Source organism: Podarcis pityusensis, assembly GCF_964106645.2.
Source record: "Podarcis pityusensis genome assembly, chromosome: 3".
Lineage (NCBI taxonomy): Eukaryota > Metazoa > Chordata > Lepidosauria > Squamata > Lacertidae > Podarcis > Podarcis pityusensis.
The window spans coordinates 70,124,953-70,152,860 of NC_138026.1; the positions used below are offsets into that span (position 1 = coordinate 70,124,953).

The 27,908-nt window shown below is 41.5% G+C and overlaps 1 protein-coding gene across 1 annotated transcript; it reads right to left on the minus strand.

The window, feature by feature from the left end:
* Positions 1 to 405: 405 nt before the first annotated feature.
* PLG (plasminogen) lies at positions 406 to 27,450 on the minus strand. The gene is made up of 19 exons (XM_081000682.1): positions 27,307 to 27,450; positions 23,743 to 23,881; positions 23,012 to 23,118; positions 19,219 to 19,333; positions 17,060 to 17,199; positions 16,135 to 16,255; positions 15,034 to 15,152; positions 14,608 to 14,770; positions 14,335 to 14,462; positions 13,132 to 13,303; positions 11,046 to 11,206; positions 9,374 to 9,522; positions 8,573 to 8,666; positions 7,388 to 7,508; positions 5,788 to 5,865; positions 5,031 to 5,171; positions 3,499 to 3,605; positions 2,896 to 3,041; positions 406 to 1,034 (listed from the first exon to the last, which is right to left on the minus strand). The coding sequence occupies exons 1-19, from the start codon at positions 27,353 to 27,355 to the stop codon at positions 873 to 875; spliced, it is 2,412 nt and encodes an 803-aa protein (XP_080856808.1). The 5' UTR covers positions 27,356 to 27,450; the 3' UTR covers positions 406 to 872.
* Between the last annotated feature and the right edge of the window lie 458 nt (positions 27,451 to 27,908).

The window sequence follows — 27,908 nt, forward strand, 5'->3', positions numbered from 1 at the left end:
GGAAAACAAATTCTTATTTCAAAGATACAATAAAAAGTATGTATATTTGTTGAGATGCCTTAAGCCTGTTATGTTAATAACTTACCCTTTGCATCTATTTGGTTTGATTTAGTTTATTTTCAAAAAAGTTTAATAAAGGTTTTAAAAAGTGGAATAAAAATGGAACAATAAAACAAATGAAATATACTAAAATCACTTGTTTTGCACTTCAAAGGATGCAATATGTGTCGTATGGATTGGGCCCTCCCATTACCTCAGTTATGAGAGGCAACTACACAGTATAGAGAGTTTCTAATCCTCACTATGTATTCATGTGAAATTATCTATTGATAATTAATCTAATAACTGAAGGTAAAGAACAGTTGGATTTGTTTCCAGTAGATCAGAAAACATGAACAAAACAAATTTAAGAACAATTCATTTCATTTTTATTTGTCATAGCTTTCAATCAAATGGTAGCAAATGGAGCTGTAGTTATGGTGACATGGGAGAACCTGCATTTTTAAAGCCCTCAAAACTATTTGCCCCACAAATGAATCAATGCAGGCACCTTGTATGATACTAGAATGTTTTCCCCTATGGATGACATTAGACCTTTAAAAATGTTGCCAATTCTATTCATGGGTCACTCAAATCACATCCAGTTTGGCTTATTGTTCAAGCTTAAGCACATTGCAAATGAATTTTTGCAGCATATAAACCGTGTTGTAATGAAAGTCAGCCAGCCAATCGGTCATTTTTACAATCATGTAATTTATTTTACAACATTGCACCCTGAATCCTGTGTGTGTGTGTGTGTGTGTGTGTGTGTGTGTGTGTGTGTGTGATACATCTGTATATGTATGTGCTTCTTTCAACAAGAGTGAAATAATTCAGTTTTCACGCATTGTTTTTTCAATCCATGAAATAAACTGGGAAACTCGAACATAAACACCAGGCTTCATGGGCTGCGCACAGCCAAGACCCCAGGAGGTGACTCCATGGAGGATATATCTTCCTTGTTCTGCACAGACTAGAGGCCCTCCACTATCACCCTACAAATGAAAAAGGGAAATGAACAAACAGAGCAGAAATAAACATAACCATGTAATGAACAGATCTCACTAGATATATTTTGCCTGAGACTGTGCCCACACAAGGTCACTCATATATGCAGACACACTCGCAGCAACCCCTCCTCAGGGAGCAAGGCCTAACCTAAGAAAGGTGAACAAACTGGACAAGGCAACGTTCTGGGATTCTAAAATTGGCCATAACTTTATTGATTACACATGGAGGTAGGATTTGACTTAGGTATTGGGTTGATCATCACTCTCATCCTCCTGATGCGGGGCTGAGCCATGACAGAGTTGCTCATGGGATTAATGGGTCCATTGCAAGATGAAGGTCTACATGGATGCCCCCCCCAAACTACTGAAGGAAGCTCTGTGGCCCATCAGCCTTGGCTTTGGGACAGAGACTTCCAACCAGACCCCTCTCACAAGGTACCCTGTGAACACACCTTTTCTGAGGTGGGGGGGAACCACCATTTCACCTCCTGTCTGATGTTAGACTAAAGGATTCCACCCCAATGCCTTATCCACCAAAGTTGTGACTATTGCTATGGGGAAAACAAAACCTGCAAATGGGGCTAATCAGTTTGCAGGCAAATTCCTTCCCGGCTCCAGATATGGCAACCATTACAGACCCACAGCATAGCCAGTGAATGCAGTGCCCTAGGAAGGAAGGTTAGCATACAAAACTACAATATCACTAGGTCATTAGGTCAATTCTTTATTGCAGTTCAAAGACCTAACAGCACAGTATCACTAAATAAGGGAGGGGCAGGCAGGGTTGTTCCCCATAACAGCAAATGTCAGGAGAGCCCTAGAGCTACAGTTCCAAGAGTGTAACCATCAATCCTCTCTTCCCAGGGATCACTGGGAATTGCAGATCTGTAAGGGGAACCAGGGTCTCCTAGCAACTTGGCACCATTATTATTATTATTATTGTTATTATTATTATTATTATTATTATTATTATTATTATTATTCCACCCTTTGTTTGTAGATCTCAGGGCAGTACACAACATAAACAAGATAAAAACAAGAACAAAAAAAAAACCCTAAAACCAATAACCTCCAACTCCTTCCCACAAAGACATAAACTACAGTTTCCAGGATTCATTTTAAATGTAAATACAACTTTAAATGTATTATGTGGATGGGGCCATAATGAGGGTTTGGAATGTTGAGCAGCCAAGGCTTACACCAAGCAATACCCAAAAGTCATTGTTTCTGATGTATTGTATACCTGAAGGAGTGTCTCCACCCCTATCATTCAGCCTGGCCCCTGAGATCCAGCTCCAAGGGCCTTCTGGCAGTTCCCTCACTGTGAGAAGTGAAGTTACAGGGAACCAGACAGAGGGCCTTCTCGGTTGTGGCGCCCGCCCATCAGATGTCAAGGAAATAAACAACTACAGTGGTACCTCAGGTTACATACGCTTCAGGTTACATATGCTTCAGGTTACAGACTCAGCTAACCCAGAAATAGGTTAAGAACTTTGCTTCAGGATGAGAACAGAAATTGTGCTCCGGCGGCACAGCAGCAGCAGGAGGCCCCATTAGCTAAAGTGGTGCTTCAGGTTAAGAACAGTTTCAGGTTAAGTACGGACCTCAGGAACGAATTAAGTACTTAACCCGAGGTACCACTGTATCTGACTTTTAGAAGACATCTGAAGGTAGCCCTGTTTAGTGAAGCTTTTAATGTTCGATGTTTTATCGCATTTTTAATATTCTTTTGGGAGCCACCCAGAGTGGCTGGGGAAACCCAGGCAGATGGGTGGGATATAAATTTTAAAAAGTTATTATTATATTATTATTATTGTCAAGTATTTCCATCACTAGACTCTCTTACCTGGCAACTGTCAGTGCCACCATCAATATTCCCAGCACAGAGTTCGGTGGTTCTGACCCTGTTGTTCAAAAATTCAGGCCGATTGCACACTTTATTTTCAATTACAGGGAAGCCAGTTTCTTTAAGAATGCCTTCTCCACCAGTTCCTTTGCAAGTAAGGGAGAAAGGAAGAAAATAAACAGACATTAAATTGTGATATAAACATTGGCAACGTTGGTGACAGGCTGTAATGATGGGTGGTAGCCTTTAATTTTCTCTTTTTATGTCCCAGTAGAGCTAGGAGAATTGCCAAGCTGGCAGGATTTCAATACTGGACATAGCCAGTATTTGGTCCGTGTAAAAAGTGCCTGGGCAAAAATCACTGAAATGTCCAGGAAAATCTGGACAAAAGGTGAATTTCATAAAAAGTAGCTCAAAAGATGGTTTTTTTGGGGGGGGGTAGATTTTGCAAAAAAGCTCAACAATTTTTCACTTTTCGAAATATGGCAACCCTATCCCTGTGTAAGAAAGCAAAAAATCAAAAGCATGGAGATTAGAATAATATAATGGAATACGACACAACCTTAACTACTTTGGATACTTAGCTGCTCAAAATTTGCTCACCTTTTGTATCACCCCATCCAGTAACATAACATTCTGCTCCACCTGCTATCATTGAATTGGCTGGAGGCAAACATGCCGGAATGACCTTATCGTTGATCACGGCAGGGCTGAAACAAACATTTCCAAGAGGTTTGGCATTGTTCTTTTTCATCATTCCACTTATCCTGATTGCTACCAGCTGGGTTGTGAACCTTCAGGCAACTTCTTCTTTTTTTTAAGGAATGCATTTCTAGAAGTCTAATGTTCCCAAATGTGTCTGTCCTTATCAATGCTCGACTTTTCCCAGTCTCGGGCAAGCAAAAGTGATGGAAGTTGGAACTAAGAAATATTCAAATGCTTTCCCTGTAAGCCTTACTTGTATCCTGGTCCTACACATGTTTACTTGGATGGAAGTACTGCTCCCGAGCAAAAAGAGTTAAGCTCTGATGGTGAAGACAGATGCGATGTTTTTAGAACAGCTAATCTTGTTTGGAACCTCCCTTTCAATTTTGGAAAGGCACATCTACTGCTTTTTATGCAGTCTATCCACCTAAAGCATAGGAACGTGGCATGAGTCCAGCATTTAACTTGAAGGCATTTATTTGAATAGGGCAAGTTGCAAAGCAAACATCACACCATGATAGCTGTTGTTTAAATATCAAGACTGATTTTACCCTTGTTATATTAGAACACTTTGACCATACATTATTTCTTCATGCAGCTGAAGCCCCAGATATGCTAGAACAGGTGTCAATTCACATTCATTGCAGCATGTTGCTGCTAAAAGAAAATCTGCAATTAGGGCCATTAGTCCTAAATGTGTACATAACACAAAGATATACTGCGGACAAATCATTATTGCTTCAACAGGTGGTTGCTTAAAACACAGAACTAGGTGGATATCATTCCATGTGCAAAGCAATTTGATTAAAACAAGCATTCACTGCTGTTAGTGATTTCAATCAAATTAACATAATACTTTAAAAAAGAGAGAGAGAGGCATGGTCTGGTGATCTAGGGGTGGGCAAATCTGTAATCTTGGTTTGTCTCAGTTTCTCATTTTTCCACTCTTAAGTTCACATTTTGCATCAGTTTGTGATTTTAAAAAATAAGAAGTGCTCGTGAAAATGTGCCCAATTTTTTTAGTGTATATTTCTTTCAATAAATACATTTTTTTAAAAAACAAAACAAAACCTTTTCATATGTCCAATGCCTATGCCAAACCTATTACATCTGTGGCCATTCACCCAATTAAGCTGTGTTGTGTCAGTTCCTCCTATCCAGGAGCAGTGAGGGTGTGGAGCCTGAACATGCAAGTGCAAATTCTATAGGAGAGCTGTGATTTGGTTCATATATTTATTTTGGTGAGTATGCATTGAAAAGGTTCGCATGAAAGTGTGAGCTAAATTTCTCCCTGCTCCGTACTGTGATTTGACCCTCCCCAACCACTGTGGGAGGCACTTCACACAACCACTTCAATAGCTATCACATCACATCACAACATAAGAACTGGTCAATAAAATGACTATTAAAATTATAACACAAAGGGATACCTGCTTAGTTTCAGCAAGGCAATGTCTGCCCTATTTGGTCCTTTGAATATTTTTTCAACATCTCGCTCTTGTACAGATGGCTCAGTAGCCCTCTCCGTGTGTGCCCCAAGTGTCACTTTGTAAAATGAAGGTCTTGATGACCTGCAAGAGGCAGATTCATTGTGTAAGGGCATCTCCAGATAACCAAGGCGCAGGTCTGCTCACTATGGCTGAAGAGGGCAGAATTCTTTGGAAGTTAGAGACTGGGCGACTGAAGCACATACTATGCCTCCAGCGTCAATCCAACCCACCATACAGCTATGCATTTGTCACCATCTCAGACCACAGGGAGTGAAATTTACAGCCAAGATGGCAGGTACAATTTGGGAGCTTATGGGCAGGTGCAAAAGTAGTAAGTTGGTCCTGCCCAGCTACAGGTAGATTAAGATGCTAGAAGCAAAACTTCTCACTAGTGAGAAACAGGGAACAGCAGGATATAACAATCCTAGCAACTAGGAACCAGTGATTGATTCTCTTCTTCTACAACACAACTGGCCACCAGGTGATGATTACTAACCATTTATAAAAGGGGAATGTAAGAAGCTGCCTTGTACCGAGTCAATATTATCCGCATGCTTTGGGGGTGCATAAATGCCTCTAACAAAAAATAAACATGGAACAGTAAATGTGTCCAAAGAGAGTCCATTGCAACATGGCAGACCCATTGTGTTGCTTGTGTGCTCAGAGAAAGTAGCACCAACACTTTGAAATGGCTTACTTCTCTAAGCAGTGGGTGGCTGTCAGAACCCACTGCGGAGCTATCAAGGTGCCTCCACAGAAATGCAAATCAAAGGACCTGAAAAGAAAGTAAAGGCAGATTAGTTGTATTCCTGCTGCTCCCAGGCATTTTAACTATGAGTTTCCCCTCTGATGATTTGTTTTTATCTGTTCTACCACTTGCTGTTTCAGATCCTATTACTGTCATTATTTTATTGCATACATTGTGTTATTTTTGTTTGATTACTTCTATTTTATTAGAAAGTCTTCAGAAGGGGGAAACCTTTAAAGGGAGCAATATAAATAACAGAGGTGGGTGGGTATATCCCAATTTCCCCCAAAGGCTGGCAAACAATACTGCCTTTAACTCAAGAGTGAGAAATCTGTGGCCTCCCAGAGGTGGCTGGATTACAGCTTCCATCACTCTAACCATTGGTGATCCTGGCTGAGGTGAATGGAATCCAACAACATCTGGAGGGTCAGAGGTTCTCCAGCTTTGCTTCAACATAACACAGATTTTTTTCTAATGTGTGAACATGTGCTCTCTCTCCCACAGTGATCTTATTGATAAAAATGATGAGTATAAGTGATGCCAACTAAACCATCTTTGGAGCAGACCCATTGAAATCAAAGAGTTTGAGTTACAAAAGTTTGTTGGTTTTAATGGTTTCAATAACTTTTGTCCATGTGGTTTCCTTTAAGCATATTGAAATGTTGAAGGAATTTTACAAAAAGTCTGAAGCTTTTCCACTGAAACCTTCACTTCAAACTTACTTTTCCCAAGCACATGTATATACTGTCAGATAAGCATGTTGGTTATATGAGGTTGGTTAAGTCTAATTAATGCATGAAAGGGTTAATACCATAGAGTAAGCTGTGCTGCCCACTACCTCTCACCTTGGGAAGAACCAGATAATCAAGCTTTTGTTCTCAGTCTACCTAAGAAGCTCAATGTGTGAAGAGGTTCTGAGCTGGTTGCTCCAGTTCAAACTGCATGGCTCTCTTTAGCCATTTCTGAGTTCCAATACTAATAATTTAGGAATTTTCACCACTTCAGAACCAAACTAAGTTTAAATGTCTGTGCAACCTTTTATGAATGCTGCATGGAAAAGCACATAAACCAGACCTTTAAAGGGTTTGTAAGTAAACCAATTTTTAACTTACCAAATGTGTGGTCTTTTCCTATGTTGGGGGAAGAGGGAAGTTTTGGAACTTACAAGGGGATATTTTAAAGGTCCAACAGCTTATATTTCCTATTTTACAATGCAGCATATTTTGTGGTTTTAAATATCTTCTGGGGTTCTCTGACCAAAGAGTACTTGCCCCAAGCTTTGATCTTGGCATCCAGGAATTATCCTCTTTATACCAATTTTTTCCTTGCACCAACGCATGCATCTTTCCCACTTCCCTCACTAACACAAACACTTGAGGTACATTATGTAGCCCAGGGGTGGGGAACATTTATTTCCGGATCTCAGCTCCCATCATGCAAGCCAGCATGGCCAATTGTCATGAATTATGGGAGTTGTAGTTCAGCAACATCTGGAGGGCCAAATGTTTCCCATCATTGGTGTAGCACAACGGATTGTGGGTTTTAATACCTTACTCGAAGACTAATCTGCCAGGGCCAAGAATGGGGATTTGAAACACATCCACCAACAATCCGTCCAAAGCAAAGGATTGGTTTATATTTGGCTTTTCCACATTCATATTCCTCAGCAGCTGAAGAATAAATGAAAGAGACACAGAGGAAACGTGAAATATAGTAGAATGTTAGGTTTATAAACACCTCAACAGGTCTTCATAATTTGGGAAACCGAGTGGTCAGATGCAAAAGTGGACATGCCTTCTGCACCTTCAGTAGTTGCATAGAAGAGGAAATTTCACCAGGTGTAGTTTTCATGAGAAATGCCTTCCATTACACAGCCATGAAAGGTTCACGCGCCCTGTCTTGCACCTGGACACCATAATGAGACACGTTTGTATGCAACTCTGAAAACCATTAATCTCCCACAAATTCCCTGTTGAACATAATCCCGTTCTAGTTCCTACACCAACCCTAAACCTTCAGCTCATTGCTAGGGTTAAGGAAAATCCAATGAAGCCTAAATTGCCTAGTGACTAGCTGTGGAACAGCTTGAACAGACTGGAGGTAATTCATTTCAACAACAGCAAGGACTGCTATCTTATGCAGATATCCAGCCTTCTTTTCCACTAATGTCTAGTGATAGACATGTAGGACATTAAATTATCATATCAGATGTTCCCCAACCGTGGCAGCTGTCAATAACAGAGTCAGAATAAATGGCACCATGCCAAGATGAGATCATGTTATGTGCTACCAGAGCTACACATTATGGGGAGAGGTGAGCAAAATCAACACGAGCCTGCCATTTCCTGCAGCAGATCTAAAAAGGTAAAGGTAAAGGTACCCCTGCCCATACGGGCCAGTCGTGTCCGACTCTAGGGTTGTGCGCCCATCTCACTTAAGAGGCCGGGGGCCAGCGCTGTCCGGAGACACTTCCGGGTCACGTGGCCAACGTGACGAAGCTGCTCTGGCAAGCCAGCACCAGCGCAGCACACGGAAACGCCGTTTACCTTCCCGCTATAAAGCGGTACCTATTTATCTACTTGCACTTAGGGGTGCTTTCGAACTGCAGCAGACCTAGTTCCAGCCTAAAACAACATTGAAATAGAAATGTTTAAACACTTAAAAATAAACACTTAAAATAAAATATAAAAAATAAAATATAACAAAGCTGACAAGTCATTACAAGCATACTTACGGCACTGTGGGACATCACAGTAGTCCCATGTTTTGCTTGGGTCTGTGGTATAGCACCAAGGGCCATTAATATCACCATCCGGATTTCTGCAATACTATGGGGAGGCGGGGGGAGACAACAAAAACAGAACTACTCAATCTGCAATCTTTGTATGTTCATGGGTGTGATAACCTCATTCAGCCACCGGCTAGGGCTTATGTCCTTTACTATTTTCAAAATGCAACCAAAATGAAAAATTCAGTTCCATAGAAGCTGTAAGAACGTAACTATGTTTACAGTACAAAAGCTACTTGGATTTGGTGCAGACATAAAACTGGCTCTCTAGAAACCAATTTCAATATCTTGTTTCAAACTTAGTTTATGCAATAAAATAACATTATTTATTTGGTACATTTGTATCCCACCCTTCATCCAAGTAGCTCGAAGTGTTGTGCATAATTCTCTCCCACCTCATTTATCTTCACATCAACCTTGAGAGGCTGAGAGACAATAACTGACCCAGGGAGCTGCATGGCTATGCTGGGATTTGAACCCTCGTTTTTCCCAAGTCCTAGCCCAACACTCAAACCACTACAACATTTAAAAAATGTAGCTAAACATGATAGACACTTAGCAAAAGAATGGGATAATAAAGGGGGAATAATTAGTGGGGAAATGAAAAGGGAGCATATGAAAGGGAAGAAAAAAATCAGGAGGCTTGGGGACATTTTTCGTAAGGTCAATCCTGCTTAAGCCTTGTCTGGTATTTTCTGTTTCTTTACATTTCACAACACATCCTACCTGCTACATAATGCCACTTACATTTTTTTCCAGACCTGAACGGGGGTGAGTCTGTGGTGTGAAAAAATCGTGCTTATGAGGTGTCTGCAAACGCCACTCTTGGCAAGTCTTGCCAGTTGTTGTCACTGCAATCTTTCCACGATAATCTTTACCATAACCGGTCCTACAGTCTTTAAAGAGAGATAAAAATGGGTGGTTGGGGGCTTTTCTTACACAGGTCATATTTCCACTACAGGTTTAAATTGCTTTAACAGTCATTCCCCCTTTGCCCAGGAAACCTGGGAATTGTAGCTCTTTCTGTGTTGTGGGGACTTTGTTTCTGTCCTGTGTTTAGACTTTGATTCCAGATAAAGTGTAAAACTTTGGTTTGGCAAGAAAGCCTTCTCAGTTAGATCTGGGATCGTGAGAAAGCAGTTTTCTCTCTTTCAGTTAATTGCTGGCAGACACAAGATTTACTGCACCTGCGTTATCCCAAGCCAGTGTCTCAAGGACTTACATGGCCAGTTTGCTAATTGGAATAACATTTTTCAGCAATGCTGTCATTGGGAGCATCACCAGACATAGGGTTTTGGATAATTATAGCTATGAAGCCTTTTGACTGACTGAGGAGAGAGACACTTGTTACTAGACAAGAATATATGAATCATCTACCTCACAGTTACATTTAGTTCCCCTCAGGCCCTTTTTGTCTATCCTTTAAGTTTGTACTCTCCCGACTGACACCTTCAGCAACCTTGGGAGACCAAGAGTGTTGGTAAAGTATTCTAGTCTTGGCTAAGTTAGTCTTTGTTATTTTGTGGGTATCTGTATTTTCTGTATCTTTGGTATCAGGGTTCATGCTATGCTGCTATTTCAATTTATCAATCAAATATATATCCTTCAATTTCTGTGACCATTTGGGTCAGACCTTGGTTTGAAACCAGTACCTCAGACCTCTATGATCACATGTGACTACCATATATTTGGTTTATTTTGCTTAAGGCCTCAGGAAACAGAGATTAGTAACTTATAACTACTGATCACTACAATTTCCTTAAAGACCTGGAGATCATCTGTGTAGAAGAGATAATGAAAGCCTATATGATGGTCTTCTGATAACATGTACACAAATGCTTCAGTGCCAATTTGCTTGCAGTATTGAACTAATTTTTTAGAATGAAGTCCAAAACAGCATAGGGAAATATAATCTATCCTATATCCTGCCCCCTGCCCCCCAGACCTATAGAATTTAACGGACAACAAATGTGGTCTAAAATGTAGCAGAAAGAATGTTAACCTAGTGAGCTGAAAAAAAGATCAACCCTAGAGGCACCTTTCTCTACAGTTGTACCTCGGTTGTCAAACATAATCCGTTCCGGAAGACTGTTCCACTTCCAAAACTTTCGACAACTGAGGCGCAAAGGGTGGACTGCAAAGTCAATGGAGAAAAATTTTAAAAATGCAGTGGAAGCCGTTCGACTTCCGAGGTGTGTTTGAAAACGGAAGCAATTACTTCTGGGGTTTTGGCATTCAAAACCCAAAACGTTTGGCTTCCGAGATGCTAAAAAACCAAGGTACCACTGTATTGCAATCCTATAGTAACTTAAAGTAGCCACAAAATAAATTATTTAATCTTTACTGCACTGAATTAAATATCACTTCCATATAAAGGTGACTCTGGGCTGGTTGTCTGCACTGAGGGAAGCAGTCATACCAAGGTTTGGTGACAATGTGGGCTGTGGCTGTTGTTGTTGTTGTGCAGGATCAGGACACTTCTGTAGATTACAGAACTCCCATCTTGTACTGGGATCAGTAGTATAACACCAGGGAGCCTTATCGTTGTCTGGGTTTCTGCAGTAGTTTTTCCTCAGGTCCCTATAAATGTAGATACAAAACTCTATATAATATCCAGGGTGAGAATAACATTTAAAACAGTTTGAATATAATAGGTTAGGAAACTTAGGATTCTATCATTTGATTCAATGATGTCTTGCTCCCAGGGTAATGTGCCTGGTTACTCATTATAATGGTGCATTTTTGAGCTATACCAACCAATACAGTAGTTTTGGGGGAAGCTGTGACCCTCCAAATACTACTGGACTAGCGTGGTCAATGATCAGGGATGATATTGTAGTAGTAGTAGTAGTAATTTATTTATACCCCGACCATCTGACTGGGTCTCCCCAGCCACTCTGGGCGGCTTCCAACCAAATATAAAAAACAATACAGCATCAGACATTAAAAGCTTCCCTAAACAGGGAAGTCTTTTAAAAGTAAAATAGTTGTTTATTGCCTTGACATCTGATGGGAGGCCGTTCCACAGGGCAGGCGCCACTACCGAGAAGGCCCTCTGCCTGGTTCCCTGTAACTTCACTTCTCGCAGCGAGGGAACTGCCAGAAGGCCCTCGGTGCTGGATCTCAGTGTCCGGGCTGGATGATGGGGGTGGCGACGCTCCTTCAGGTATACAGGACCGAGGCCGTTTAGGGCTTTAAAGGTTTGAATTTTGCTCAGAAACATACTGGGAGCCAATGAAGATCTTTCAGGACTGGTGTTATATGGTCTCAGCAGCCACTCCCAATCACCAGTCCAGCTGCCACATTCTGGATTAGTTGAAGTTTCCAGGTCACCTTCAAAGGTAGCCTCCCGTAGAGCGCATTGCAGTAGTCCAAGCGGGAAATAACTAGAGCATGCACCACTCTGGCAAGACAGTCTGCGGGCAGGTAGGGTCTCAGCCTGCGTACTAGATGGAGCTGGTAAACAGCTGCCCTGGACACAGAATTAACCTGCACCTCCATGTACAGCTGTGAGTTGGGAGTTGTAGGCCATCAACAATTGAAGGGGCACAGACTCCTCACCCCGGCTTACAGTAACCTGTTTTTTAAAGGCTTCTATAACTGCTTAAACCTGTTTGGGGGGGTCTGAATTGTTGCTGCATTGCAACGTTTCTGGGTTTCTGCTGTATGTGTTAAGCTGGTTTTGTAATTGATTATTTGATTGATTTCTTTTAATTTGTTGCAAGATGCCTCAGGCAGGTTGTGGTTTTTAAACAAATAAAATAATTATACAACTGAGGTGACTGATGCTTTATACTCTTCTTATAAACTTCCAGAAGCCATCTAGTTGGCTATTTCTGGGAACAGAATATTGCACAAGATGGGCCTTTGGTCTGATCCAAAGGTCTTTCTTTTCCTAAACTAATGGCATCACTTGTAACCATAGACCTTGCCCCAACAGAGACATTGTACCACTTTTAACAAAATATACCCAACATGTGTGAATTTTTCAAAAAATTATTTGAATAAGGATATCAACTATTAAACAGCCTATGGTTAGGACAGTTGATATTCTTATTCAAAAAGTTGTCTTATATCACGACAGACCATTAGTCCATCTAGCTGAGCACTGCCTACACTGGCTGTTTTTGCACGGTACAGTAAGCCATGCTTAAAGGTTAAAGGTTCCCATTTCTCTCATCCCCTAATACGAGCAGGAACAGCAATTCCCAGCCTAGCATAATAGCCAAACCTGGGATTGCAGTTTGTTTCATTCCAAACAAACCACATTGTCAAGGCAAGGTTTGTTCTTGATTTCACATGAAATTTCACATGACTGGCAAGGAGTGGAACAAATCCAGAACCCGGGTTTGTGTGTAATGCCAAGAGGAGTTCGAAGAGTTCAAATCAAAAGACACTCACCTAAAGACTCTTGTTTAACATAACCTATACGTAGGGACATTTTACATGATTTGCTAGACACACAAAAATGTCACAATGTCTGAGGAAAGTTGAGGCAAACATACGCATTTGGTAGGGCTTCTGGGGTTTTAGTGTGAGCATGAGGAGTCATAGCGTTCCATGCTTGACATTTCTTTCCAGAGATGGTCAAGGCCATTGTACCCCGGTAACTTGTGCCAGTGCCTTGATAGCAGTCATCAACAAGTTCGGTTTGCTCAGCAACAGAAGGAGCTGCAGCTAAATTAAAACAAAATTGCCACAGAAATAAGCATATTTTTTGCACACACCCCAAGTGCTTTTCTTGGGGTGAGACCTCAAGAGAGCACACAAGATTGTGGTAGCCAAAATGCCCACCAAGGTCTCGTGGAAAAACCCAGGATGTCCCGTTTTTTCCAGGGCACCTGAAAGATATGCTAGAGGGCCTTTGGTTCTACATCCTGATGATAGAATGATGTAGGCTCTCTGAAGCTACAAGAAAGGCTACAAGAAAGCAAGGCAAAGTGAAAAGAAATGGTGACTTAAGAGCATCTGGACCTTTTGTCAATGATCAAGAGCCAGTGTGGTGTAGTGGTTAAGAGCGGTAGTCTCCTAATCTGGGGAACCGGGTTCGCGTCTCCGCTCTTCCACACGCAGCTGCTGGGTGACCTTGGGCCAGTCACACTTCTCTGAAGTCTCTCAGCCCCACTCACCTCACAGAGTGTTTGTTGTGGGGGAGGAAGGGAAAGGAGAATGTTAGCCGCTTTGAGACTCCTGAAGGGGAGTGAAAGGCGGGATATCAAATCCAAACTCTTCTTCTTCTTCTCTTCTTGTTGCAGATTGCAGATTTATATTGCAAAATATTGTTCAGATTGACAGCCCAATCCTAATTTATTTCTTGTGGATTTGATTTGCATCCTGCTTTACAGTATAGATCAAAGCAAATATCCTAAATGCATGTGTTCAGAAAAAAAGTTCCTACGAATTCAATAGGAATTTTGCCTGGGAAGCAAGCCAATCCCAAGAACAGAAGGAATTTATTCAGTTAATATACAATTCTGACTCAGCCCATTCCTCATGCAGATAGGAACAACAGATGCAACAGATAAAAATCTACATAATGAACTACCCAAAGGGTTGAATTTACTCTGCATCTGCTTGTCGCCTCTTCTTAAAATGAAACCCAGATATCATAGCCAGATTTGTCACATGAGCTCTTTGGGTTTTTTTAATATCAAAATGGCTTGTTCTGCTCACATCTACTGCAGATGCACAAATGCAGCGTCTCTTACCAGTAGCTTCCGGTGCACCATCACAGCTAGCAATATTGCAGTATTCCCATCGTTTTTGTGGATCAGAGGTGTAGCACCAAGGCATGTTCTCTCCATCCGGGTTTCTACAATAGTTCTTTTCTAAATGCCTAAAACAGAAAATGCATGAAGGCAACTGATGCTGGAACAACTTTGCACTTATTTTTAGGAAACCAGAGAGATGACAAGCCTACTGCAAGGCATTTCTAGTCTCAAAGACTGAGATAACAATATTGGATCTATAGTTTAACATACTTGCAAGGGTAGTTCTCTGGTGTTCTGGCATGCTTGTGAGGCTCTTGGACTGCCCAGGCCTGGCATGGTATCCCCGATACTGTGACGGCTACGTTACCCCGATAGTCTTCTCCTCTTCCCGCAAGGCACTGGCGCCCTGGGCCAGAGGTTGGTGGGGGTGTTGCTATATCAGAAAAGAGAAAGCAAATGAAGCCAGCATCTTCAGAACACCTAAGAGGCAGCAATCCAATTTACTACTTCCTTAAGTGGAATATTCGTTCCATTCTGTGAAATGTTTGAGGTTGCCAAAAAGCTACCACACGCTTTGTGAGATCAAAGGACTGTAGTTTCTTCTACTTGAGTGTTGGATTCCCACCGCTGCCAAAGGAAAACGAACATATTGCTATATCATCACATCAACCTGGAATTGATCATCCAAATACTTACTGCACCGAGGAATGTTACAAAATTCCCAGCGTTTAGTCGGACTGGTGGTGAAACACCAAGGGCGAGGCTCACCATCAGGATTACGGCAGAAGTTTGACTTCAGATTCTTTTCTGGAAAACTGAACATTACATGGGAAAGTTGAGGCTTCTGCCTATTGACCACTGCACTGGTTATTATGTTTCTTTGGGAGGTGCAGGAAACTGCCCTCTGCCAGGTCAGACTATCTGTCCCTCTGTCTCAGCATTGCCTTCTCTTGACCCCAACAGCTCAGCTGGTTAGAACGTGGTGCTAATCATGCCCAGGTTGCAGGTTCAATCCCTGTATGGGACAGTGGCATATTCCTACATTGCAGGAGGTTAGACAAGATGATCCTCAGGGTCCCTCTTCCAACTCTATGATTCTATGAATTGCAACGGTTCATCAGGTTGTCAGGCAGGGATCCTTCTCATCTCCCGCTTCCTTGAACTCATGACTTTGTACATGCAGTTCATGTGCTCTGCCACTGAGCTGCAAAGCAATGTGCCAAAGACTTCGGAATCAAGCACATATTTTACATGTTGAGCTCTGTAGTTTCTACACATGAAGTTCCTATATCCTAGATACACCCAGAGACATCTCACACAGATTCCATTCATTTCAATGGGCAGAAGAACGGAAACTATAGTACAGTCTTGGTTATTGCATTGCACCCTATGTGGGGTTAATCCAGAAGCTCCAGTTGGAGCAAAATGCTGCACTGAGACTGTGGGCGAGGGCAGGTTAGCAGCAGCACATAACTCTTTAAGGCCAAGTCCAAGGCTTATGTATTAATTTACAAAGCCTTTAGCAACCTGAGTCTAGGATACCTTTAGGATTACCTGATGCCTTCTACCCCCAAGTTTTTTTTTATGTTATCAGTGACGGACTCCATTCTGTATGCCTACTGTATACTGTTTAGAAACTGCAGGATTGAGCAATACATTAATCATCAAAATAAATGGTTTCTGCCTGAAGCCTTCATATAACTCAATGTGCTATCCTTTTATGCCCCATTCTGTTCCACACACCATTGGTAATTGCCATTAGTTGAATTGGTGAGGTTTTTTTGACTTGTGACTTACTTTGAAGGAATATATCCATGAGCATGAGGTTCCTGAGAAGCCCAGTCCTGGCATTCAAGCCCAGATTCAGTTTGGGAGACCCTGCCTTGGTAGTTTTCCCCGCTGCAGTACATGCATTGCTCTGTAAGGATAAATATTTCTCTTTGAGTCATGCAGCTTTGTCTTCTTGTCTTACAGGCAGTAGGAATGGGGGAATGTTAGGTCTTCTGCTCCCCACTTACTGTACACAATAATAGGACTTAGTGATCAAGTTCTGGTTTTATATTATAAGGCTGGTAAAGCCGCTAGGAAGTTTAGAGCTCAGGTTATATCAGGACTGGTTCCTTGAAGGTGTCGGAGCTAAGCTACTCTGCCCTTCAAAATCTAAGGTAATAAGCAATTTGTTCATATTGCCTTCCTGAAGTTTTTAATTATGCTGTCTTATGTACTATTATAAAAATGTTTTTAAGAGCACGTGTACAATGTTTGTTGGGGTAATGGAATTGCTGGTGTGTGGGTGTGGTATGGGTGATATTGTCTTTTAGTTGACCCTTCTTTGCCAAATGATCCCAGAGTGGCTATTATAGAATAAAAACATAATGATGCTTCATCAAAATTGGATTAACGTAGACTAATTATTGCCAAGGTGGATTTTTTTCTGTAATCCAATTTTCTGTGTCTTAAAATCAAGTCTTGGGGATCTCTTCTGTTCACTTACGAATGATTACCAAACAACCCAACAGCAGCTTACGCTAGTGAGAATTAATCAGAAGAGTAATGCTTCTATAAAGGCACTGCTACAATATTTGTATTTTGATATTATGAATAACGTGGCCATGCACAAGTGAAAACTGGGTTTGTTCATCATTAAAAAGAACAATACTTGAGTATATGCTGCATTTAAAATTGCCTTGTAAAATTAAAATTCTGGTGTGCTCAACTGCACCTTCACATTCTTGGATGTTGCAAAAATCAAATCTTGTAGAAGGATCCGTTGTGTAGCACCAGGGACCTTTCTCATCATTATCCGGATTTCTACAGTAATTTTTTTCTAATCCGCTATCAGGATTAGTGGTAGGCGAGTACCTAGAAAGAAAGAAGAAAACAGATAAAGAATACAGTCGTACCTTGTAAGTTGAACAGAATCCGACTTATCAAAGCGCGGCTTCTGATTGGCTGCAGGAAGTTCCTGCAGCCAAATGGAAGCCGCGGAAGCCATGCCAGACGTTCGGCTTCTAACATTGTTTGAAAATCGGAACACTTACTTCCAGGTTTGAATCGTTCGGGAGCTGATTTGTTTGGGAGCCAAAGCAATTTGAGAAAAAGCTCAAGCAAACAACCTTGGGTCTTCCTCCCTAAAAAAATCTCAAAAAGCTCAACAACTAGGATCAATACAATGGGATCACTGCCAATTTTTTAAAAAAAATTTAGTGGGAGTAGATCGCAGTCTCTTAGAAGCTGGACATCCCTGTTATAGGCTATCTCCCCATTCAACACCATTGCCTGCTACATGCAGAGGCAGGGATGTGACAATAATATGAACATGCCATACGTCTTATAGCAGCAGCTATTACTGGAGGAAAGAGCAGAAGGGAGACATGGTGTTGCAGCTCCTTTCAACCACAGCTACCCATCCGCTGTAACAACTAGCTCTGGTCTGAATCAACTGCATTTGCATCCATGAGTTTATACAAAACTGTTGCTCTTTCGGTGTCCTGCACAACTAAAGTATCTTTATTCATATGGCAAATATTTTCACAAGGGATGCAAAGCAAACAGTAATGAGGCACTGAGAAATGAATAGCTACTTGCCTATCCTATCTAAACGTCAGGTTAGTAATTCAGCATGGATTGCTTCCCCGTAAGAGCTATAACTTATTGTCACTGGAGAACAACACAGGCTCTGATGAATCCTTTTGCCACCTATTACTGCCATTGCAGTCAGGAAGTACATAAATTCTATCTTCTTGGCCAATCATCTGGCTCATGGCTTGAATTGCAGTGGGTTAAAAGTCACAAATCCTTAAAAGGCATGTTTGTTACACGAGAGAGAGAGAGAGAGAGAGAGAGAGAGAGAGAGAGAGAGAAGCAGCAAAAGAAATGTCTTTAAAGACGATGTGTAATTACTGAGGGCTGTGTTCTACGTTAGTCATACTCAGAGACCATTGTTTCATTTTGAATGAACCCATTATGCTAGCAGAAACCAGCGTAAAGATTCCCACTAATGCAACCGAACACTCCCTCCACCCCCAAATCTGTTCTGGAAGTTCAAGAGATCCCCCCCAGAACAGCATGTGCGTGAAGAGGAGAGAGACAAACAGAAATGCTTATGCTGATGAAATGATCTCCTTAGCACCACAACACCCTCCCATCAGACGTCAAGGAGATAAAGAACTACACAACTTTTAGAAGACATCTGAAGGCAGCCCTGTATCGGGAAGTTTATAACATTTGACATTTCATTATGTTTTTAAATGTGTTGCAAGCTACCCAGAGTGGCTGGGGCAACCCAACCAGATGGGCAGGGTATGAATATGATGATTATGATGATGATGATGATTACAACCCATTGAAATGAATGGACATTACTAACTTAAGTCTATTACTTTCAATGGATCTACTCAGAGAAGTACTTAGTTGGACAACCTTGAATATTTTGTTTTGATAATGTTCAAAGGCAATTCTTTTATACTGTTTTGCATGAATAGGTTTAAAAAGAATATTATTAGCATAAGAGTCGCTTTGTGCAGCACTGCAGGTTTCTATGAGAAGGTGGTCCACCTTAAGCTGCAGTCCTATGCACATTTTCTTGGGAATAAGTACTACTTAACTCAGTGGGACTTAATCCTAAAAAATCACACAAAAGATTGGGCTTTAATCAAGGGGACTCTCAACCCAATGTTGTGCATCTTTACACAGAAGTTGGTCGCGCAGACGTCAGTGGGGCCTACTCACAAGTAATTAAGCAGATAATTGGAGTTTGTTAGGCACAACTAACTTTTACCGAATTGTGCCCTACATATTTCAGAGAGCAAAGTCTAGTTGAACATCTATACATTGCACGAAGTGAAAAGCGGCTCATTCTCAGATGGGAACAGATCATACCTGGGTACATGAGGAGTGGTGGCTGCCCATCTCTGGCATGCAACTCCATTCTGAGTTTTAGATTCAGTTCCTCTGTAGTCTTGTCCAGTTCCTCTTTTGCATTCAAGTAGATACACTGAAAGACAATGCTTACTATTATTATTTATCATTATTATTGCTACAGCTACTATACAGCACCACCACTCAGAATTAATGAACACACACACACACACACACACACACACACACACACTTTATTTATGCACCCCAATCTAATGTTCTGACTTTCCATTTACTGAAATGAACAATACTGTACAAAATGCAGTGCAATCCAGGTGGGGCTGCACAGACCCTCCTTCTAACTGCACGCTTAAGCCACTATCCAGGAAAGGCCGGTTCACACAAAACATTCTTTCTGCACACAAATCAGTGCTGCTGATGCAAAGAATGGAAATGTGGACTGAGCTAGAAACAATCCTACGATTGTGGCAGCTGAAATAAGTTACAGACAATGGTGGCAGCCTGGTTCACACTTCAAGTTCCCTATGTAATTGAAGGTGGATGGGCTAGACAGATCAAGCGAGAGAGACAACATTTTGTGTGTGAACCAGAAGAAGCATGAGTGCACTGTGCTGAGTTTCTTTCTCCCACAGTAAGCAGCAATGCTTACCCCATGTCATGGCATTGTGCCTCCTCCCACCCTCCACTCTTCATCATTGGATACTGTAGAATATCATGATGCCATTATAGCAGCTCTATATTTAATGCCTAAGTCTATCTACCCAAAATGTTTCCAGACTGCAACGTTCATCCTGATAGGTTTGTGTGGCGCTTATATGATACTGGGCCCCTTCAGGGTGGTGTTTTTCTTGCAGGTGTATTCCGCAACATGCCATTAACACAATAATAGTGTGTCAGTGGTGGATTAATGCTGGACCATCCACACATCATTTGGCTTTCTTCGTTGTTCTGTGGTGCTTCTTCAGTGTGGCCACATTATCGCCATCTACAGGGGCATTCTTGTGCTGTAACAAAAGCAGGACAACTTCTCCTTCCCCCAGAACATTTGTGGTATTTTTTTTTTTAAGTACAGGATTTCAGCAAGAAGAATTGAGGCATGTGCCAGCTGGAAATACAGCAGTATGCCTGCCCTGAAACATTTGCAGGTGCAAAAAGTACTGGAATCCATCTCACGTATAACAGCCCCAATGCCATCATGAGCACAAATAATCATGAATGCACACACAAAAAAATTTTTTTGAGGGGTCCATTGTCAGCTAGTGGTTGCTATTCCCCACTTTCTGTTGCAAAGTTTCATCTGTTTTCTTACTTGACTGCTTGTGGCTAGAAAATGACAGGATGATTCCATGAGAAAAGTGTGGGATAAGAACTAAATATTTTGCAAATAAACTGTCGGTCTGGAAGTGCCCCCAAAGTGTGGAAACATCAAAAGAAACTAGCAAGCCACTGTTGGTGGCTGTGTAGCATTGGGGTATATGGGTGTGTCCAGGTGGGGAGAGCTCTGTTCATAGGGAAATAAATTAATGGCTAAGAGTCCCTTTTGGAAGTCATTGCATGACCTGGGAAAAGCCCATTCACACCGGGATGTGAGAAAGCTTTCCTGCAGTCACTGCAGCAAGACTCTGCAGCATGTTAATAGGGTGGAATGGAATTGCTAAACAACTATAATTTATTCAGTGCTGCCAACAGTCTGCCAGATGCTAATTAGTGCAGCAGACAGGAACACTTTTCCAAAATTGATTCAAGTGAAGTTAGTCTCATATTAAAAGGTGCAAGTGAAGAGTTTCTCAATTTGCTTCAACAGAAGTTAATCCTGCATTTAAAAAGTGCATGTGAAACAATCTTTTGATTGTGCTAACTCTAGCTAATTAAATGCTAACCATACTGGGAAAGGGAGTAAATAAAATACCCAGTTTATAAGAAACACACCACTCTAAAAAGTTGTTTTTGTTGTTTTCAGTTAAGTACATCAATGAAGTCACATCATTGCGACAGCTGGCACAAACCTCTGTGCATGGGAAGCAATTATAGCAAACTCTGTCTACTTTTAGTATTTGTGGAGGAGGGTCAGAAAAAGGAATTATGTTTCATGTGAGAGAAATGCAATACAGACAGTGGCAATGTCTTTGCATCACAGATTTGGAAAAACAAAAGAGATAAATGAAGATCTTTAAAGACCTTCACAATCTATAATCTAGCATGTACACTTAGAGATAGGCAAACAATTGCATACAGGCAATGGGGATTTCATTTTCTTGGGATATCTATTGCCAACACCACATCAAAGGCTGTGTTTGAAGATCTCCTGTGTATTAGCCCAGCACTACTGCAGAGAAAGAAATGAGGAAGTCATTGCCAAATATCCTCCTACAGGAGACATCTGTTCCCTTGCTGGCTGTTTCCTCTCCACCCTTGAAGAAATCCCAGAGCAGCCTTTGGGAGCAGTCTTGAAGTGTCCGTGAAATGTCAAGATCTTGGCTGACATGACCTATTTCTCAACTGCTGATGGGAACATGAGCATACTTGTTTAGCGAATTTTGGACTAAGAACGTAAGAGCAGCCTTCCTGGAGGGGAGTGATCTAGTTTTCCCAATTAACTCCCACCACTAAGCTGCATGGCATATAGACAGCCTTCTTCAACCTGCTGCAGTCCAGATGTTGTTGGAGTGTAACTCCTATCTGCCCCAGTCAGTGATCAGTGATGATGGGAGTTATAGTCCAAAACGTCTGGAAGGCACCAGGATGGGGAAGGCTACAAGGAAGGCATCCTATAAGAACATTAATGTTTTGTGATTTTAAGCTAGGAAAATGATGGTGAGGAAATCCAATTCACAGATCTGAAGTGTCATGTATACTTTGGTCCTGAGAGCATTTTTAAAATCAAACATCACACCTTGAGTATGAAGCCATTGGATACCAGACTAAGAACGTAAGAGCAGCCTTCCTGGAAGGGAGTGATCTAGTTGAAGTTGCTCCAGGGCTGCATTAATTTCTGGAGTTTTCAGCAGTCCCTCTCTGGCTTAACTCAAGCCATTTTCAATTATTTTAGGCCACTCAGTTCTTCAGAGAGCCAGTGTGGTGTAGTGGTTAAGAGCGGTAGATTTGTAATCTGGGGAACCAGGTTCACGTCTCCGCTCCTCCACATGCAGCTGCTGGGTGACCTTGAGCTAGTCACACTTCTCCGAAGTCTCTCAGCCCCACACACCTCACAGATTGTTTGTTGTGGGGGAGGAAGGGAAAGGAGAATGTTAGCCGCTTTGAGACTCCTTCGGGTAGTGATAAAGTGGGATATCAAATCCAAACCTCTCTCTCTCTCTCTCTCTCTCTCTCTCTCTCTCTCTCTCTCTCTCTGGAAATTATTCCAAGTAATAAAGAATAGCCTGTAAACCAGGCACACAAAACCACTGGCCCTCCACATGTTGCTGAGCCACAACTCCCAACAACCCTAGCAAGGATGGGCAATGGCCAGAATAATGGGAGTGATAGTTTGGCAATATCTGAAGGGCCAAAGATTACCCACACCTTAAACAATATTAGCAGCTATATTTTCATTTCCTCAAATAACTAGTTTTCCCCCTTAAACTGAGGCTAAGGTCGTGTGTGACAAAAGATGGCAGTAGCCCATGAATGACCTTGGAATTCTTTTCTCTTCAGGGCACTGTTTCTTTGACAAAAACACCCATCAAATAGATTTCAAATGGCCTCGGCTGTCAATCGTGTAAGATACTGTGAATATATGACATTGAATAAGGTTCTAGAGAAGACATGATATCCAAAAGCTGTATACACTTACTTCTTTTTTCAAAGAGAATTGCATCTGCCCTTCTAAACACAACTGTTGTTTTGGTGTTGTCGCCCAGTGTAATGCATTGCTGATCTTTGACGGCAAATATAAAAGACCTGTTGAAATGGCAAGATGTGAATGGGGCGCGAATGCAATCTGAGTATAATGTTATCCATCTTTGATTGCATTGAATTCACTCACTGAAAGTCATTCATACAAAATTACATCAAGGCAGAAGTTACATCAAGCCTGTTATTATGAAATGTGATCAACCTGATTCACATGTCCCATTAAACTGTAGTTAAAATAAAATATGGCTTCATATGAACAGGCACTTCACTCCTCCACCGCTGTACTCCTGGGAAACAAACCATGTTGTGTCATCTGAACCTGGACCCAAAAAACAATGTGTGGAAACCAAGGTGGAACAATTCCCATCATCCCTGGACATTTGCCCCCCTGGCTGGGGCTGATGGGAGTGATAGTCCAACAACATCAGGAGGACACCACATTGGTTACCCCTGTGCTGATCATTGAGGGCCAACTTCAAGACCCCTGCTCTCTCTTCTGATGGCTCTTCACATTTAATCCAGATTTGGGCACCCTTCAAAGAGAGAAATGTCCTCTTTAGGTAGAACACATGGCTACCCTAGTCTTAATGGATACAAAACATTTGCGGTCATAACTGATCATTAGGACATTTGGGCATCCTTGACAGGATGTAACAGTGTCAGGGTTACCTGCAAGTAAATGTTGTTTCAGCTTCACATTTCTGTGCACATCCTTCTATATTGAGGGTCCTATAGACCTGGCTTTGTTGACCAAGTATCCATGCACCATCTGTTCTTACATAGTCTTCATCAAGCTGATCTCCTTGAACTAAAAGAAAATGAGCAAAGAGGCAAGATTAAAAGGTGAAAATGCGGCAGCTAATAAAAACAGTAACAAAATTATTGGGAAAAGGTGACTTATCTGGGCAATTTTGATGTGTTGAGGCACATGTTGGGGTTGTCATGTGCCATCACAACATAGATGACCACTCAGTCCACTGTCCAGTTGCTTTAAACCAGACTAGGACTGGGCAGCCATTCAAATAGAGGACTCCTTTGAACAAAGGGCTATCCTCTGACAACTATTTCAATAAAGCACTGTCTTCTGCAAAGTAGGACACATGGTCACCCTCTCTGAGATGTTATTCAAGATGCTTCTTCTTTGGATTTTGCCATTATGAAGATTGCCTCTTTATCGTGTGAGCTTCTCATAATGTCATGTCAGTGTCTCATGATGTCATATCATAGCACTGTGAGTGCCCTCATTCCCACTCCAGTTCATTTGCTGACACTTTGGGTGGAGAAACTTGCTGCATAATGACTTCAGGTCACCCATTTTGCCTTGCTAAAGGGATCTGCATTAGGATGAGGGAAAGGGAGGCAGGCTATCGGCCTCATGTAAAAGGCAGTAAAATCATTTATTGCTTTCTTTAGCTTATTTTACCACTATGAGTGTGTCATTTGATTTTTCTGCAGCAAAAACCAAAATGGGAGAGAATCAGAGGAGGGAATGCCTACACATTGACCATAATAACTATGTAATCTGGGCTTTAAATAGATGCTCCGAAATCCAGTGATGAGGGGAAATGACCAGGGAAAACAGAGTCCAATTTGTTCAATGCAAGTACTGAGTGCAGACACAACCCACCAGTAAAATCTTATCATATAGTCTAACACTTTGTTAATCTTTGTAAAATTATTTATTTATTTTGGAGAAGTAATCTTCTAACATCCAGACAACTGCAGATTAAAAGCTAAATCTACTGAAAATGCTTTGTTGCCCTGTTCAGCGCAGCAGTGAGAAAGCTGTCAGTGAGTGGTGTCTGGCTACTAAATGCAGAAACAGTATCCACTGTATAATGGTTTTAAGCTTTGAAACAAAAGGAGGAACCGTCTGTATTAGTAGCTGAGGGGCACACTTGCTTGTGTGAGATTATAGATGTCCAATAAAAGGGTAAGAAGGGTTGCTCTGAATCATACTGGCAACCCTAATCCTATTCACCTGGGAGTAAGCCTTATTGAATTCAATAGTGCTTGCTTCTGTGTAGACCAGTGAAGATTGCAGCTTTAGACTGTGATCATTAGACTGAGTTCTATCCGGCAGCTCTTATAGATATGCAATATTTGTTGAGTCAAGACCAAGAATTGAAGGAGACATGGTACTAATTTTTGTGGACAGATTTATAGAACCACTTCCAAAGTCCAATGAAATTTGTCTATTGGCTGAGATGGCCTTTGCATCAAGGCCACTGTGACCAAATCTTAAAGAGTGCTGTGTGGTTGCAGCTCTTTGGCTGGATCTACACTGACCTTTTAAATGTTATTAGAACGATATTAGAAATAATTAGAATAATTAGATAATTAGAAATATTTTTCTAAAACATCACATAGGTAAAGGCAAAGGGACCCCTGACCATTAGGTCCAGTCGTGACCGACTCTGGGGTTGCGGTGCTCATCTTGCTTTACTGGCCGAGGGAGCCGGCGTACAGCTTCCAGGTCATGTGGCCAGCATGACTAAGCCGCTTCTGGCGAACCAGAGCAGCACACGGAAACGCCATTTACCTTCCCGCTGGAGTGGTACCTATTTATCTACTTGCACTTTGACATGCTTTCGAACTGCTAGGTTGGCAGGATCAGGGACTGAACAACAGGAGCTCACCACGTTGCGGGGATTCGAACCGCCGACCTTCTGATCAGCAAGTCCTAGGCTCTGTGGTTTAACCCAAAGCATTTCTTACAACCGTCAAAACAGGAAGCATTCTCTTTTGCTTTTTCCCCACTGTCTCCCTGGTTTCTGGTTGCTCTACAGAGCCCTCCTTCCTACCTTTCACCAAGCCAAGGGAAGAGATGCATGTGAAGAAAACAGTGACCACTGCACAGGTGTTGCAAGACAAATGCACACAGCAGGCATGTCCCTTATCTATGCATTGACTTGCAGCAAAATACATATGAACAAACCATGCATTGTGAATGAGATGACCTCCAATGACAAACTAGTGGACCAAACTAAAGTGCCACACCTGGAAAGGTATTATTTTATGATTAATATTTATATCCTTTCTTCCATGGATAGAGCTCAGGGGATATACAAGTGATGAGCAAACCCAGATCTTCTGAAGTTGTTGCATCATGTGCCTTGGGACCATGATCTCAGATCCCCTTCTCAGTTTTTAATGAACCACGGACTTCATGGTTATGATTGCACTCTACTTATATAGTCCAGTAAGTTAGTCTTGCACATTCTGCCTCCACGTGGATTGTGGGAAGAAGAAACACCTTGTACTTAAGATGGCTGCTGAGTTACTTCAGTTAGAGCTGAGGTAGCCAGAAGATGTTGGACTCCAGTTCCCATTAGCCCCAGCTAGCAAATCCAATGGTCAAGGATGACAGGAATTGTAGTCCAACAGCGTTTTTAGAGCGCACCAAATTGACTAGCCTTGAGTTAGAGGCTCCAGGTCTCCTACCCAAAAGAAATTGTTCAGGTTTCCTTCCTATGAAGCTGCTGCCTCCCCTTTAAGGGACAGTTGAAAGCATCCCTGAAACAACACGAAATGTGTGCAGCTTATCATCATGTGTAGTTTTTGCCTATTACACTAACATTACTGAAGCAAGAGAATGGTCTGATGAGATATGAAACAGTTCTGTGGCTGAACCTAAGCATATCTTGCTCTGAAAGTTGCCTGGGTGCGACAGTCTGGAGAAGCATAACTAATCTTCCCTGAGCTAAAGGCAGAATGGAGGATATTCATATAAAGAAGAGAATATATTTATAAGAGGGGAATGGAGGATATTCATACAATAAAAGGACCGAGTCAAAATACAGAATGGCACAATATATGTTTCATAGAACAGACTAATCTGTATGTTCGTACCTACATAATTAAGCAGTGCTATATGGGTCATAGTTTGCAAATCCAAACACCTGGTGTTTCGAAAATTTCAGCATAAAAGCATCCTAGTTTACATTAAATGTGACCACAGAATCCCCGAGCCAATCCTTTTAGTACCATAGTTCTTGAGATTGCAAAGCATTTAGAAAATCCATTGTCTTTATAGAATATATTTGAAAAATTATTTAGGTATCAGCATTAAACATATAAGGACACTACATTTCAAACACTTACACGGGCTCAGCCTATTTCAAGTCTAGAGGATAAATCCAGTTTAAGTTGATTTGAAGATTACAAACTATTTCTGAAAACCTTGTCCACATTCTTGCATCATTAAAAAAAGCAATGTAAAAGCAACCTTACCTGAGAAGAGAAATAAAAGCAACACAAAAATATGTTTGCAAGACTTCATTTTGGGACAGGCAGGTTGTGTGCTGAAAGGTCTGCCTCTCAATGGACAAAGTTTTATTGACTCAGCTCAGATTTAGACAAGCATTAAGCAAACCAGATAGCCAAAGCAAGTTAAACATTCTCTTGGTGCCATAGGCCTCTCTTTCTACTCAAAACGTTCAAACATAACCTTGAATACAAGATCTTACAAAATAACACAGATATGTTTGGTTAGATGTTGAGAAAGGGTAGAAGACCTTTCTCAGTATATGTAAATGAATTTTTGCTCTGAAATTTTTAGTCTTTTTTCCCGTTAAGTAGCAGATGGATGCACATCACAGAATGTCTCTAGATTACAACCCCCTCCCCCAAACAACTAACAACAACAGCTCAAAGCTTCTCCACGAATTCAACCCCAATGACTAAATGCACAGTTCAGGTAGGGTCCATTCTGGCAATGATTTCAACATGTAGCAGGCAGGGAGAAAGCCTAGCCCAGGCTAAATTTATTTTTATTCATTTACACACTGCTGTATCATAAAGAAGTGCCAAAGTGGATTGCAACAATGCAGTGG